The following is a 17,179-nucleotide window of genomic DNA, read 5'->3' on the forward strand; positions in this document are numbered from 1 at the left end:
GGGATATGCTGCCATGTACGTATATCTTTTCTAAAATGACTTGTACATCCAAGCTTATGTAGATACAGGGATGTTACTTCTGTGAGGCTCCTTTGTGGAGCTTCACAGAACAAATTATACAGTGTTGGGTGTTAGGGAAAGAGGAACAGTCTGAGTCAGTGGTTCTCAACCTTATTAGACTCAAGGCATTGCACCTCTGGGAAATGCCAGCTCTTAGTTTTCCCTCATTTTTCGACTACAGAAAAATACCAGAGCAATTCTGTTGCAAACTCAGCAAGCCCACAGCAGGGCAGAGCGTTTTGGACACTGCAGATTCCTATTGGAAATCCCTGGGTTTATCAGGTGAATTGCACTTGTGCACCCAGCAGTGCTAACCCACTGTCTGACACCCCATGGTACCCCTGAAAGGATCTCCTGGGACTTCAGGTTGAGAATCACTGGTTGAAACTCATCCCTAGTTAACCCCACCAGCTTCTCCAGGGGAAATCAAGAAATGTGGGGTTTGAGGAAGTCCCTGTGGCTGTGCAAGCCCTGGGCACCTTTTCCCCACCCCTGCACCAGACCTGAAGGGCTGTAGCAGCCTTACTTGTGGGCAGAGAGAGCGGAAGCCTGGGAGAGCCTGTGGGCAGCCCTCCCTGCCAGGTACAGGTGGGATCCTCATGAGAGATAACACAGCAGCACCTGGGTGGAGGCAGTCAGGAGCCTCATGGGTGGTGTGGCAGCCTTCCCTGTGAGGAGCATGGGGGATAACAATAAGGCAACAGAGCTGTGGGGCAAGGAGCCAGTAGGACACCTAGGCTGGGCTGGAGAGGGTGGAAAGCAGCCGCGGGGGGGCAGCAGGCAGCACTGAGGGGACCTCCCTTCCATTCCCCAGGTCCAGATCCTGCTTCAGGCAGCCCTAGGGGGGCCTCCCTATTGGGGTCCCAAGGGGCACCTCCAGTGGTCCTCATGCATGCAGGAACTGCATGGTGTGGCACTGGGGGTGCCCCATGGTGGTCCCAGGCCCAACTCCCCACGCACTCAGGAGCTGCACAGCATGGTGCTGGGGGTCCCCTGCGGCGGTCCCAGGCCCCCTCACGCACCCAGGAGCCACGTGGCGTGGCAGTCCCAGGCCCCCTTGCACCTGGGAACTGTGCGCTGTGGCACTGGGGGTCCCTGCAGCAGTCTGAGGCCCCCTCACGCACCTGGGAGCCCTCGCTGTGGCAGTGGGGGTCCCCCGCGGCAGTCCCAGGCCCCCTCACGCACCAGGAGCCGGGCGCTGTGGCGCGGACCCAAGCTCCCTCACACACCCAGGAGCCGCACGCTGTTGCGCTGTGGGTCCCCGCGGCGGTCCCAGGCCCCGCAGTCCCAGACCCCCTCACGCACCAGGAGCCGCGCGCTGTGGCGCGGACCCAAGCCCCCTCACGCACCCAGGAGGCGCACGGTGTGGCGCTGTCCGCGCTGGCGTGCAGCGGCGCGGGGCCCGCGGGTCTGCATCTCGCTGCTCCAGAGGCGGCGGCCCACGAAGCCGTAGAGCACGTGCAGGCATACGACGGGCAGCACGAAGTAGGCGGTGGTGACCCAGAACATGGCGCCCAGCAGGCCGGACTCCTGGGCCGCCGCCGTGGGCTTGCACTCGCGGCCCAGGTCGCTCAGGTTGCCGGCGGCCGGCGGCTCCAGCCCCACAAGGAAGAGGAAGGGCGCGGCCGAGAGCAGCGCCACGGCCCAGAGGGCGGCAATGACGGCCTTGGCGCGGCGCTTGGTGGCCACCACCTTGGCCTTGAGCGGGAAGCAGACGGCCAGGTAGCGCTCGGCCGTGAGCGCCGCGATGTGCAGCGCCGTGCAGTACGTGCAGCCCTCGGCCACGAAGTGCGACAGGCGGCAGAGCAGCGCGCCGAAGATCCAGGGCCGCGAGCGCCACAGGCGGTACAGGTCGAGCGGCAGCCCCAGCAGCAGCATCAGGTCGGACACGGCCATGCTGCCGACGTAGAGGCTGGTGGTGCTGCGCCCGCCGCGCTCGGCCCGCACCACCAGCACGGTCAGCGCGTTGCCCGCTGCGCCCACGAAGAACAGCGCCGCGCACACGGCCGTCACCGGCACCAGCGCCCGCAGCGGCAGCGCCGAGCACACGCGCTCGTCGCACGGCGGCACAGCCCACGGCTCCCCCGCAGCCACAGCGCCGCTGCCGTTCCCGCTGCCCATGCTGCCAGCATCCCGCCTGCCTGCCCAGCGCCGTCCGGGTTTTATCCCGCCCCCTTGTTTTCAGCGTAGGATCCCACGCCCCGGCCCCGGCAGCTCCTCTGCCTCCTGCCCCGGTCCGCCCCCAGGAGGAAAGCGGCGCCGTCTCAGGCCGGCGGCTTCACGCGAGCGAGGAAAAACACGCCGGGCTCCTGGAAAGGCGGGACGGCGTGCCCCCGCTCCCCTCCACGGGGCTCCTGCGTGGCCACGGGACTCGCCCCCCGCCCCGAGAGCGCTTCCTCTCGGGCCCAGTGCTAGGCTGACGGCGGAGATGCGAGACCGATGCAAGAAAACACCCATCCGTCGAGGGGAGGGGACCGCGCAGCTCCTCGGGCTTGGGGACGAGCTCCGGAAAGGGGCTGGACGTCGTCTGGGGGGAAAGGGGCAGTAGGAACTGCGGAGCAGGAGAGCGAGGGGCACAGCCTGCGAGTCTATGTGTTGGTTAGTGCGCCTTAGATACTGCACGTTTAGTTTAGTGCTTCCTTAAGGAAGTACTAACTGCATTCAGTAACTAGAGCTACTGTGTGCAGTAGCACCTGTGGCTTTTTAGTGATGCTTGCTGAGCATTAGCCTAAAAACACCCTGCAGGTTTTTGCTGGGACACACTATTGTGCAGCATTCATTGGTGACATGGAGGGGTGCACATGCACCCCCTGAGGTGGGCTGTGCACCCCCTGGAAGTGCCAGCCACGAAACAGGAAGTGCTGGCAGATTGACTGCTGGGGGAGGCCCCCCTGTTGGCAATCTGGTGCCCCCCCAGACTTGGGAGGCACTAGTTGTCCATGGCAGTGTTATTAGGCTAATGTGCAGTAGGTGTCTCATGTAGATGCACCCAGAGCTTCCCAGACCTTCGGTGCCAGTGGGACAGAAACAGTGGGGAACAACCCTAGTCCTACACAGTTCCCTCCCCCTCAGCATCTGCTCGCTGCCCCGGTGTGACATGCTGGGTAAGACAGACATAGGTCTCTAGGTAGTAAGCTCATGTGCTGCAGTATTTAAGACTAAAAGCATAACCCTACCCAGTTCCCTCTCTCTTAGCATCTGTTGTATGCCACTATTGTGATAGGAGGCTGGGCAGGATAGACCTATGGTCTGACCCAGTAAATTCTTATGCTCGAGCTCAGCAGCACTTGAATCTTTACACCCCGTGGGTCAGATGGGCAGTGCCTGGTTGGCCCATGGGTAGGGTGCTGGTTCCAAACCAGTGCCCGGGGCTGGAATGCCCCATCTGGCCATGTGGGGGGGCAACCTGGCTTGAGCCTGACTTTGAAGGGGGGCAAGGAAATTCTGCCCAGCCCTACAGGGAGGGGAGGGGAAAGGGGACATGACCTGGTCCTGGTCCTGATCCAGTCCTGCAGGGGAAAAGGCACAGCCTTGTGGGGAGAAGGGGGCACAGCTTGGTTCTCAAAGGGTACATGGGGATTGGGAATTTGGCAAGGGGAAGGGTGGTTATATTAATAGCCACTGCTCCTCTGCCTCCAAATTTCCTGACCCATGGGGAGACTCACGGGCCAGCTGCACTTGGCCTGTGGGCTGGAGGCTGAGCACCCCTGTTCTAGCTCAGTCTGTCACAAAACTGACAAAAAGCCTAGGAACTTGCCAGTATTTTCCACAACGGTAGGAACACATCAGTCTGCCACAGAAGGGAAGTGCTCCAAACTGCTCCAATCTATCCAAAGACTTAACAAAGCTTGAAAAAGAATGATACTTTTATTATCCACAGATTTTAAAGATACTTATGCTACATAGTTTATGTATTTTCTAGGAGATTATACATTTTTCATCTGCATGAAGTCCAACATTTTACAATTTTAAAGTGATATGTTTGGTAGTGTATCTATAATATTTTTAAAAAGTTTAGAGATTTTTGGAATGTACAGTATATGAGGTAAAATTAAGATTACATTAAAAACTGTCTTCACTGCAGTAATCTGCACTGAGGCTCAAGTGGCAAATACACTATTAAATGACATTTACTATCAAAAATAGGAGTTCATTTGAATTTTACTATGAAAAACATAAGCCACTGCAGATTAACCCCAGTGACAAATCTTATCATTTTAGACATTCAACCATATAGAAATCTCTGGGCTGTTACACTCAAACTTCATTTGTACTGCCGAACATGGCACTTTTAAGAAGGTTCTAGAAAACATCTGTCACTGTCTTTTGTGGGAAGGTATCAGCCTATACATAAAAGTGACAAATTTAAAATAAAATGTAAACATACAGTACATTTTAAAGACAGATCATTCTTACTACTTGGAGGGCAAAGTTCTTATCCATTTCTGTTTTAAAAACAAAACTCAGCAACATTATTCTACAGCACAGATCATTGGACGTATAAACAATTACAATACATGCCCGTTCTAATATAAGAGAAATTCTTCAGAGATCTTCAAAGCACAAGACAGAGGTTCCTTTTTTATTATTATTTTAAGACTGACAGAAGTGCTTAATACCATTAAAATGCTAAACCCAACACAACTAGAAGTCATTAGTGATCCACTATAACTGAAATAAATTAAAAATGCTAATTACAAAGTGTATAACAGATAACATAAATGTGATGAGACAAGAATTTTTTAAAGATAGTTTCACTACAAGCTTTGTGTAACCGGCAGTCATTGACATCTAGCAAGATGTTCAATGGGATACTTGATAAATTCAGTCTGGTCATTCAAGAACTCACATATGCAAGCTCACAAAACATTGATGAGTTATGCAATTGCAAAGTGCTCTAATGCAACATTAACTACATGCAATCAACAATTTGGTACAGTATCCAAAAAGACATTACACATTAAACATTAGGTTCTCAAGAAAAAGCAGCTTGAAGTTTTCTGGTGCAAATTACTACACTTTTGTCTTCTGATTTGGTGCCCCAAAGGAAAAAAAAAAAAGGCAGTGCTTGATTTTGGTGGTGATGGCAGGTGAATGTCAGGGTAACAGCAAAAATTATGATTATCCTAGAAAATGTATACACAGCCTAGATCAGAGGGCACACACATCTTTGTAAACTGTATCCAATTGGATAAAGGTCTTACCTTCAAAATGATTTTTAAAATTACTTTTTTTAAAGTAGCAGATCTAAAAAGAGCTCTCGCTTTTTCTCTTTTATGTCTGTAAGAAGTTAAAGAGGCCTTTTTACTAGAAGACATCAAATCTAGGGGCAAGATACATCACTTGTGCCATTCTTTTTAGCCTTTGAAAATACCTATTTGCAGTGAAGAACTCCACATTTATCAGATAAGAAGCTTCTTTCATGCATACTCTTCCCTCCAGTTTATTGTTTGCTGCCTGAGAAAAGCCCCTTCCATTTTTCATTATAATTCTGCTTCCCAAATAATTAAGACAAATGAGGAGGTAGAAATACAGCGCTAGATTGCTTTCACAGCATCAGACTAATATTTTATACAGCACGAGTATATTAGTGTAAGTTTTAAATGCATTTTATACATTTTCCCCCTCTTATGGTACTAATCCTTAAAAATATGGACGAGGTTACCATTTCTGCACTCCTGTTTACTGGTCAAAACTTTATACATTGCTTGCCCCATGTAAAGTTTGTATTACAAGGCATGTTAAAGAAATTAACAATTCTTCGGCTTGCATTCTAATATCTGTGCGAGCCTCTACCTAATAAGCATTTTAAAGTGACTGAAAAAATGTGATACAGTCCGGATGCCGGTGTTAAATGCCTATTTTTGTAAAAGCAAGAGAACAGAAATATTTTTAGATATGAGAAAGTAAAATGTAATGGATAGCATTCTAAAATAAAACTGTTTCTTCACTTTATTACAAAGTACTGAATGATAAAGGCAATCAGAATGGAAAAGATAGCAAAGAGCAGAAGGATGACAGCAGCACACTGTTCATCACTTAAAGTCCGTTGTGTCCTTGTGATTTCCACAGTGTCTTTGTTGGTGCTGGCTGGTGGTTCAGTCCTCTGAGAGATGAATAGTACTGTGGCACTGTAGGGGCCTATCAGGTCCTGGTGACCTACTGTCTCTTGGCACTGTCGAATGGCGCACACACGAAAGCGGTATTCACAGTTCAACTGGAGCCCTGAATACCGGAAAGACCAGTCAGGACCCTTATAAATCTGTCAACAAAGGAAAAAAAATTAAAAGTAAAAGTGCTGCAACTATAGCAATATGGGTCCTTCTCTTTACTATGGGAATTAAAGTGAAACAATAAAAAATTGTAATTTATCACTTCTTTTGTTGGCCACAGGAGAAGGGAGTAGGGAGAGGAAATAGAGAAAAAGATAATAAGAATAAAAAAGATACTTTCACATTACCTAACATTTGTTATGTTGGTAGAGTACAAAGTACATAAGACTATAAGTAGCAAAGCCCTGAATTCAGCTCCTCTAATTAAGAAAATGTTTTTAATGCTAAATACAATTTAATTGTCATTGCCTCATGCTGAGTTTCTAGGAACTTAATTAGATGTTAGATCAGTGTATTCATTAATTCTTACCAAATTTTAACAAATTTAAAGAAGTGTAACTAATTTATAACAAGAAAGCCACAATATGTTGTCCCAGCTTTTCTCCAATTAATAAGCTACTCAGAATCCTCTTTGTAATTCTTCTGAGTTTGGAGATCCCAAGACACGGCCAAGGAGAACTCTGTTAGGGCCTTATCAAGGGGTTCCTTAAACTGTTAAGTGACATGGGCATGTTCTCATAACTGCTTCTCACAGCTGTGTCCTCATTTTGGGTGCAGATTGAGGCCCCCATGGTGAATGAGGGAGTGGGGCTGGGGCAGGAGCAGGTGCTACCCAGCTGGGGCAGGGTGGGGTGTGGGGTGGAGCCATGGGCATCTCATCTGGGGTGCAGCTCCTGCCACCGTGCGCACCCCTGGAGGAAGCACAGGGGGCATATATCCCCTGGATCTGTGCGTGGGGTGAGGGTGGGCTGCACCAGCCTCTTCTTGGCAGGGGGGCTGGGCTGGAGCTGTGGTCAGGGTGCACAGGGTCACAGCAACACTGGGAAGGGAGCTACTCCTTCCCTCTGTAGTTCCCCTCCTAGTGCTGCCGCTGCCCACCCCAAGCAGAGCCCTGGCCCAGTCCCCCACTGGGAAGAGACCAGTGCAGCCCCTGGTCCCAACCGGTAGCCTGCTCTTGCTTTGTGAACAAATCTGGGGGGCACATGTCCACCATCCCTTCCCTGGGGGTGTGTGCGGCATTAGGAGCTGCCCCCCACACTCCCTGAATAAGTCACCCGCAGCTCTGTCTTGCACCACACCCTGTCCCAGCTGGGCAGTGCCTGCCCCAGCACCACTCCCTCCCTCATGGTGGGGGGCCTCAATCTGTGTCCCTACACACACCCCTTCCCCCCCAAAGACTTACTGGCCAGACACTGCTCTCCAAGCTGCCAGGCTGCATATCGGCAATCAAATTGGTATTGGCCAATATGGTTGGTTAATAAATGGCAAACGGTATCAGCCAAAAAAATCTTTTATCGGTGCACCCCTACTACTACCTATTAAAACCTGTTATCTACAATTAAATCAGTCTGGCATTCCTCATTTATATTTACAGGGTTACTACCCTTACAGAAATAACTGCTTTCTTCTCAGAGGTTCAGCTATCTAAATAACTTACCTGACCCCAAGTTTTGCACTTCTGGATCCAAAATTTGACATAAGCATGTTCTAAGAACTAACATAATAAACTGGATACACAATTCAATCTGAAATAGTTATGATACATTTAAAGCAAATACAGTACGCCTAAGGTATGTACTATCAAACTGATACATTTGTGAAACAAAACTCAAAGGTTGTAAGTCTAGGTTGTAAAAAGGCTCATGATATGTGCCATTATAACTGTAATTTCATTTCATACTTATAGCAGATTATCTATCTGGGTCCAGTCATGCTAAAACTATTTGCTGTCCACAGACCCAAATGGCTAAAACAAGGCTGTCCAACTGGCAGCTCCTGAAGGGTTTGTTTGTGGCCCTCAGGTTCTCATTTGGCTGCCACTCCCCACATTCCTTTGACTACTGTGTTCATTTCCTGCCATCACTGCAGTGGGTGTGGCAGGGCAGGCCAAGGCAGATCAGTGTGCTGGGTGTCCCCTTGGCCTGGGGTGCCCATGCAGGGCAATGGATTGCATTAGTGTGTCCTGGCCACTTAGAAGTTGGACAGCCCTGGGCTAGACCATGTAGACACTACAGAGATCCTAAGATTGTAGCTATAATGTGGGGTTGGCTGCTACTTTAATGACAACGATGGTGCCAAGATACCCAGGCCCTTCTACCAGCTCTCTTGACAGAAGGTTTTTAACACCAGCCAGAGTTATGCCAGTTTCTCCAAACAATGGAAGCTCTGCTGACACAACTGTGTCTACACTGAGGGTTTTGCCTAGAGTTGAACAGCTCAGATGTGTCATGTGGTATGTTATCTAGACAAGTCCAAAGGGTCCAGAAGAGGAGTAAGTACAGAAGTTGTAACACAGATATGAGTCTGCAAATGGGTTGCACACTAACACAGCTACTACAGCTTTAAAATGGTTTCTACTGCTGAAGCAGCATAAAGTAGTCCCCAGCCCACAGAATCTAGCACTCACAGTTTAACCTACAGTGGCTGCATCTACACAAGTGGCATTTAGTACTTGCTTATGCATAAGCGTTACTGCGTGGTATTGTTGCCGCACAGTTTTTTCCTGATGCTACTGCACAGTAGCTTGTTACTAGTGTGCAGTAGCGTCATGTCATGGTTAGTGCTTGGCAATGCCACCATGTGGTACCAATAAGCTATGGCACAGCAGGTTGTAGCTACTGCGCTATAGCGTCTCATGTAAATGCACCCAGTATGTGTTAAGTCATCCACTGCATGGCAATTACACAGCTGATGCGAACTGTTGTAGTACCTTTGAGAATCTGCTGATTTACACCACATGTGGTAATGAGAAGTTAAGCACACCACTTCTATCTTGGGTATTTCAAAAGGACTTCTCACCGAAGTATCTAAAAAGCTAAAAACCTATTTCCATGCAATAAACTGCTTTTATATTCTGCCTCTCATTTTTACAAACTCATGCTTCTTTCAAAATCTATCCTAATATATTGTGCTAAATAATCACAAAGCAGCCCATATAGTCTTAGAATTCATTCTTTCAGCCCTTGTCTATATTAACAAAGTTGTGCTGGCACAGCCATGTCATCTTTTCATGTCACAACTGGCATGTCATAGCTGATGTGGCCCAGTATATTTATTGGACAACGCATATCATTCAAAGAACAGTCCCCTCCATTGCAAGATGCAATTACAGAGCAATGACCTAGTTTTACTGACATACAAGCTGCATTTGCAATTTTGAAGTTATAATGAAGTCAAGAAACAAAATATTTATACTACCTGATAACAAATACCTTGCACTACGGTTCATCTTGTTCCAGAAGTGTAACAAATTGATATTAAATATGTATTGCTATGCTGTAAGTTGTAATTTATAAGAGTACTAAGGTCCATAATCTACTAAAGCACAGACTACGCTTATCTAATTTGGGCCTATAATAAAATAAAAATGCTTCAAAATGAATTGTGCTTCCTCTTTGGAAGGAAACCTGCTCATTTAATAGTGTGAAACAGAGTATAAAAGCCTAATTATATGTCAATTATCAATTTATTGTGAAAACCATCAGACACTAAATTGGTATTGTGCATCCTCTGGTAAATGCAGACTAATTTGTAATTTGGTACTTGAAACTGTGTCTCCATGTAGTCAAACCTGAAATTAAAATACCCTCTCAGCTGCTTGGCACTGGTGCTTGCAGCATATCTCATGACTAGGACAGGGACATATGACTAGAAATGTAGAGTAGTTTTCTATGTCTGTTTTCCATTCTGACTATATTGCTTATACAATTTTTTTGTCGGGTAGAGCCTCTCAGCAACACAACAAAATTTATATTTAGTATAAACACTTACAAACAGTGTATTTAATATACTTTCTACAGTATATTTAGTATACTTATAAACAGTATATTATACTTAACACTTTTGACAATATTAATAGTTTTCCTTGAGCAGCTCTTGGTGCACAACAGAACACGTACTTTATTCTTGTACTCTTTCTTCCTGAATCTTACTTCCATACTCTTTAATAAAATGCATTTCCCTTTTCTTATAAATTCTTCCCGTAAGTGGAAGTTTTCTGATGCTGACATGTCAAGAATTAAATATAATATTCTAGCTATCTAATTAACATAGTAAAGAGATTGAAACCTCCTCCAATATTTATATTACTAAAGGCACTTCTCTCTGTAAATATTTTTGAGGAGGAAATCACTTGGTATCACCTAGTAACCTAACAGTAGCATGAGAGATAAACAGAACATCACTGTCTCATCATATTCTTTATTTTCAGTTAATCTCCACCAATTCTCTCCATAGAAACAAATGCTAGCATTTAATGAACTATACCTGTTTGAATTCTGATTCTTTCCCCACCATAACCTGAAGACTGTAAATGACTGGATCTCCTTTCATTGGTTGCAAAATCTCCCATGTGATTTCACATGTGTGATCATTTACTCTCTCTATTCTTGGTGCTGAAGGAAAAAAAATAATACATATATATTAGGTTAACTCTATATTATCTCCAGTTAATGCTGTTTCCTACTGAGTTGTCAACTGTAATAGGTTTCAGTGAGCTGTAATATGTAAAAAGTCTGTATCTTCTCTAATATTTGTCTGTGAAAAACAGAAAGAAAATATTTAGGTTCAAAGGTACATTATCAACTCTCATGTTGGCAGGGTCGTCCCTGCGAGGGGGCAAATTTGGGTGACCGCCCCAGGCCCCACACTTTGGGGGGCCCTACAGAGCCAAAGAGAGTGGTGCAACAACTCTGCGCTGCTGCCAGCTTCACGTCCGGCTGCTTGGGCCCCCCGCTACTGAATCCATTGCTGAAACCAGCGCATCCAGCCATTTGCCACCCTCCCCCCTCCTCCCACTGCCAAATCTGCTGCCAGCTTCCTCACGTCCTAGGGTGGGGACCCGCACAGGTTGATTTGCCTCAGGCCCTGCACCCTGCTCGGATCTCTGCTGCATATTGGAACAGCTCATGTGATGTAAATAAGGATTCTACGTCACACTGTGTTCACACATATTTTGTTTTCAGCACCGGGAAGCAATGATTTTGATTTGTATAAATGTATATCACATACAAAATGTTAGCTGCCATGCAAGTATTTTATTGTAAAGTGCTTTTTTACTAGATCTGAATACAGAATCACAGTTTGAAATCAGCTAACTCACTCCAAATTAAAGAACTATATGCTGTATCAGACCAGATGTCCATTTAGTCTGCTGTCAGATTTCAGACCATGGCACATGCTGGAGAGTAAAAACCCTGCAGCAGCCAGATGCAGAAGTCTGCTCCCCTTCTTCCTACTAGAGATTAGTGTTAGTGTAAGCCCTGAAGGACAAAATTTCTGATGCCTTCTAAGAGCTTTATTATCATTAATTATGATAAAGCTGGATAGTTTTGATATAAATAGATATGGATTCCTGTTTGGAATTCTGTTAACCAAATAGGCTACCAGCATACCGGGCTACGTTAGTAAGAAGGAACATTGCCAGGAGATCCCCTTTATTCAGCACTGGTGAGGCCACATCTGGAGTAGTGTGTCCAATTTTGGGGCCCTCACTACAGAAAGGATGTGGACATATTGGAGAGAATCCAGCAGAGGGCAATGAAAATAGTTAGTAGGCTGGGGCACATGACTTCAGAGGCTAAAGTGAACTGGGCTTATTTAGTCTACAGAAGAGAAGACTGAGGGGGGGATTTAATAGCAGTCTTCAACTACCTGAAGGATGGTTCCAAAGACGATGGATCTAGACTGTTCTTAGTGGTGGCAGATGACAGAACAAGAAGCAACAGTCTCAAGATGGAGCAAGGGAAGTTTAGGTTAGATGTCAGGAAAAACTCTTTCACTAGGAGGGTGGTGAAGCACTGGAACAGGTTACCTAGAGAGGTGGTGGAATCTCCATCCTCGGAGGTTTTAAGGCTTGGCTCAACAAACACTGGCTGGAGTGATCTAGTTGGGGATGGTCCTCCTTTGAGCAGGGGGTTGGAGTAAATGACCTAAGATCTCTTCCAACCCTCATTTTCTATGATTCTATAGCTATTCCCTCTTTCTTTTTTAAAAGTTTTCAGTTTCAACATCTTGTCATAGAGAGGTCCACAACTTAATCATTTCCTTTATTTATTATTGAGTTTCCCCACTTCTAAATTTATTGTAATGTCACTTTCTTCTTGTATTTTAAGAGAACAGAAGTTTCCAATTTATCCTGCTTTTGACCTTCATTGTTTTATATGCTTTTAACATGTCCCCTTTCTAAGATGAACAACCTCCATCTTTTCAATCTTTCTTCATGAAATTTTCTAAGTCTTTGTTTATTTTTATTGCTGATCTCTAGACTCCCTCCAGTTATGCAATAAGGTTTTAAAAAAAGACTGATCATCATGGCACACAGCATGCCAGACAAGACCACATAACTGACTTGGACACAGATATTATTCTATTTCCAGTATTAGTCTTAACCCCATTCCCTCCTGCATCTTAACGTCTCATTCGTTTTTTGGCTACAGCTGCACGTTGATCTTTCTACAGCGATTCCCAGATGTCTCTCTGGCATTGAGATGGTTAAGTTGGAACACTGGAAGATGTAAAAGTATTATATTTTCTCACATGCCAGCAAATAAAACACGCACCTTGTTTTTAGGAAGGCAGAATGAAGAAATATAGATTTTTCCAGAGTTATGGCCACATACAGTAGGGACAGAGCCTAATCTTTAGCTCACTTACTTCTCTTTTCCTGCTGAAGCAAAGACTACACTTTTAACCCATTCATAACTGAATTGTCAACAGCTATGGCTGCTCAGCCAAAAGCTGAAACATTAGCTGCTGCTGAAGACTGGACTCCATGGGCTGAGCTAGGATTTTGAAAAAAAAGCTAAAAACAGTCTGCAGGACAATGAAATAGGAAAAGAGGAATCAGGAATAGATAACAAAAAGCAAAATTACAGAAGAAAGGATAGCTTGATTAGCAGAACATCAAGACCACTAAAAAAGAGAACGGGTAATTAAACCTGTTGAGTGAAGAGCAATTAGCAGGAATCAAATGGATTATAATGAGCCACAAAGGCAACTGACTCTTTCAGCCCTGCCTGTGTAGAAATGCCACTGCTATTATTCTGGGCAGGAATCAGCTTCCTCCCCTTATTTTTGGGCACACACCCTAATTTTGGAAAGCTAAATTTTTGGAGGAAAGTATGTGGGGTATATGAGTAAATTAATGCTTTTTCTTAGTCTTCATATGCAAAGCCAGCTCTCAAACTACTGTACCTGGCAGCACAGTTTGGGGAGGAGGTGAGCAGCCAACAGTGGCAAAAGAACAGGTAGGGAATATTTAGAAAAGCTGGACATATACAAGTCCATGGGGCTGGATGAGATGCACCTGAGGGTGCAGAGGGAGTTGGCTGATGTGATTGTAAAAATCAATGGCCATAATCTTTGAAAACACGGTGTTTTGGAGAAGTCCCAGATGACTGGAAAAGACAAAGATAGTGTTCATATTTATGAAAGGGAAAAGGGAGGATCCAGGGGAACTATAGACAGGTCAACCTCACCTTAGTCCCTGGAAAAATCATGGAGCATTTCCTCCAGGAATCCATTTCTAAGGAGGAGGCAATTAGGAACAGTCAGCATGGATTCTCCAAGGGCAAGTTATACCTGAACAACCTGATTGCCCTCTATGATGAGATGACTGGCTCTGTGGATGCAAGGAGACCAATGGATGTGGTATACCTAGACTTTAGCAAGGCTTTTGATATGGGCTTCCACAACATTCTTGCAGACAAGATAAGGAAGTATGGGCTGGATAAATGGACTGTAAGGTGGACAGAAAATGACTGGAACTTTGGGCTCAGAGGGTAGTAATTAATGGCTCGATGTCTAGTTGGCAGCTGGTATGAAGTGGAGTGCCCCAGGGGTCAGTCCTGGGGCTGGTTTTGTTCAATATCTTCATCAATGACCTGGAAGATGGCACAGAGTGGACCCTCAGCAAGTCTGCAGATGACACCAAGTTATGGGGAATAGTATATATGCTAGAGGGTAGGGCTAGATTCAGAGTGACCTAGACAAATTGGAGAATTTGGCCAAAAGAAACCTCATGAGGTTCAATAAGGACAAGTGCACTTAGGATGGAACAATCCCATGTAGCAGCTGTGCAGAAAAAGACCGGGGGGAGGGGGTTTCAGGGGACAGTAAGCTGAATATGAATCAGCAGTGTGACCTTGTTGCCAAGAAGGCTAATGGCACACTGGGTTGCATCTGTAGGAGTGTTGCCAACAGGTCCAGGGAAATGATTATTCCCACTCTATTCAGCACTGGTGTGGCCACATTTGGAGTACTGCACTCAATTTTGGGTCCCACACTACAGAAAGGATGTGGACAAATTGGAGAGAGTCTAGTGGAGGGAAATGAAACTGGTTCAGGGGCTGGGACATCCGGCTTCTGAGGAGAGGCTGAGGGAACTGGTCTTATTTAGTCTACAGAAGAGAAGACTGAGGGGGTATTTAATAGCAGCTAGAATGGAGCTAGACTGTTCTTAGTGGTGGAAGATGACAAAACACATAGACAATGCATGTGCGTGTGTACCCCCTGAGATTGGTGGTGCACCCCTAAAAGAAATGCCTGTGGGCAGTTGCTGCTCGTCACCCCACCTCCTGTCACTGCCAGCATCTGCCAGCATCTGTGGGTGGTCACCGATCACAGTTTAGAGCTTTCCCCCTACCACTGATACCACTGCAGCTGCCTGCGGAGCTCCCCGCTCACTGCCACCACGTCCCCACCACTGCCTGCAGGTGGTCACCGTGTCCCTTCAGGTGTACACGTCATCCATGACAGAACAGATGACATTACCAGGAGCAATGGTTGCAGATTTCAGCAAGGGAAGTTTAGGTTAGGTATTAGGAACAATATTTGTTCAAAATCTGGGCCTGCTCCCACCTTCCCTGCTGCAGTGATGGGGCGAGGGGAGGAGCGGGCCTGGGTCTGATGCGGAGGAGAAGCCGGCATGCCTCAGTGGGGGAAACAGCGGGCCTGGGGCAAGCTGGTGGTGGTGGGGGGACAGAAGGAGTGAGGGAGAGGGTGGGGGAGAAGTGCACCTGGGCCTGAGGCGGGGAGGAGGCCTGCTCCTCCCCTCCGCCTGTCCACTGCCACGGTGGGCCAGCTTCTGCCAAATATATTTGTATTTTTTGCCAATATATACTTAGTGATGCTTTTATCAAAGCAATTTGTAAATATTACTAACATTAATGTTATAGAAATTTACAGAAACCTGAAACACGTAAAGGACTTCATAGATTCATAGAAGTAGGGTCGGAAGGGACCTTGTAGATCATCACGTCCGACCCCCTGCCCTGGACAGGAGAGAAAAACTGGGCTCAAATGACCCCAGCCAGGTAGATGTCAAGCCTCCTCTTAAAGATCCCCAGGGTAGGAGACAGCACCACTTCCCTTGGAAGTTGGTTCCATATCCTAGCCACCCTGACTGTGAAGTAGTGCCTTTGGATGTCTAGTCTAAACCTACTCTCTAACAACTTGTGGCCATTATTTCTTGTTACCCCGGGGGGCACTGGGGGGAACAAGGTTTCTCCCAAACCCTGCTGGTCCCCCCTAGTGAGTTTATAGACAGCAACCAGGTCCCCCCTCAGCCTTCTCTTGTGAAGGCTGAACAGGTTAAGGTCCCGTAGCCTCTCTGCGTAGGTTCTGCCCTGCTGTCCCCGGATCATGCGGGTGGCCCTCCTCTGGACCCTCTCAATGCTGTTCACATCCCTCCTGAAGTGCAGTGCCCAGAACTGAATGCAGTAGTCCAGTGCAGCCTGACCAGTGTCACACAGAGGGGGAGGATCACCTCCTTGGCCCTGCTTGAGATGCATCTGTGGCTGCATGACAAAGTGCAGTTAGCCCTACTGACCGTGACCTCGCATTGTCAGCCCATATTCATCTCGGAGTTAATAATGACTCCAAGATCTCTTTCTGCAACATGCTCTCGAGAAGGGAGTTTCCCAGCTTGTAAGTGTGCTGCTGGTTCCTACTGGCCAAGTGCACTTACTTTCCCAGGCACAGCACAAAGTTAAGTTTGTTTTCTGAGAGGGAACTGAGTTAGTTAGAGTAACATATAAGATAACATAGTTCATATTCACAGTGTTAATACGTGAATATATGAACAATGAGAGTAATACAAATATTTACATATTTTCTCTTACATGGTCATTTTCATATGTAGCCATACATTTTTTGTATTTGAAAGAAGTAAAGTAGATTTCAGAACATTAAATATTATATATAAACATATGCACACAGTGGCACACATTTATATGGAGCACCATCAGTGGAAGTTTTCTCCCATGCATTTAGGGAGATCTTACTTAGCCAGGTTACCAGGAGCCTCAAAATGTTAGATTTCCACCATGCAATTTTCTAAAGGAATTCCTAAAGGAATACCACATTACACTACTAAACAAACTTACTTCTAACTTTAACAGAAAATCAAATTTGCACCTTAATAGAATGGTACATGATATGTAATCTTGTGATTTGTATCCAAGCCTAAAACATGTAAACTCTGAAAAATGTAATCTTACATTAAATCATAGAGATGTTAATGCTACCTTTAAGTTTTTTTAATGCATCTGCTACTGAAATCTCTGGACAATACTGTGCACTATGTTCAACTGCAAGATAAAGAGGAGTTGCTGAAATTCCTAGAAGTGAATTTTCATTGAATAATGAAAATTCATTCAAATTTTCTCCCCCCAAAAATAAAAAAAAATTGAAAGCTAAATTTGGCGTTGAGGCCTAAGTTATTTGACAATGTCCTTAAACCAGGCATTGGCAATGTTTTTAGGTTGTGAATCTGAGTGACCCAGTTC

General features: G+C 46.1%; 2 protein-coding genes across 6 annotated transcripts in view; both read right to left on the reverse strand.

The window, feature by feature from the left end:
• MLNR (motilin receptor) overlaps positions 1-2,181 on the reverse strand; it is a 4,352-nt gene extending 2,171 nt beyond the window's left edge. Inside the window, exon 1 of the mRNA XM_019523809.1 lies at positions 1,410-2,181. Within this exon, the coding sequence (XP_019379354.1) occupies positions 1,410-2,181 (772 nt within the window). The remainder of the gene's footprint in view (positions 1-1,409) is intronic.
• Positions 2,182-3,908: 1,727 nt separating this feature from the next.
• Positions 3,909-17,179, reverse strand: part of FNDC3A (fibronectin type III domain containing 3A) — a 300,433-nt gene continuing 287,162 nt past the window's right edge. For all 5 annotated transcript variants that reach the window (XM_019524325.1, XM_019524327.1, XM_019524326.1 and 2 more), the window contains 2 exons: positions 10,659-10,786; positions 3,909-6,322 (listed from right to left, as the gene is read on the reverse strand). In XM_019524325.1, the coding sequence (XP_019379870.1) occupies positions 6,008-6,322; positions 10,659-10,786 (443 nt within the window). In that variant the 3' untranslated portion in view covers positions 3,909-6,007. The remainder of the gene's footprint in view (positions 6,323-10,658; positions 10,787-17,179) is intronic.

The sequence above is a fragment of the Gavialis gangeticus genome, unplaced genomic scaffold (genome assembly GCF_001723915.1).
Source record: "Gavialis gangeticus isolate Ggan-Ray unplaced genomic scaffold, GavGan_comp1, whole genome shotgun sequence".
NCBI lineage: Eukaryota > Metazoa > Chordata > Crocodylia > Gavialidae > Gavialis > Gavialis gangeticus.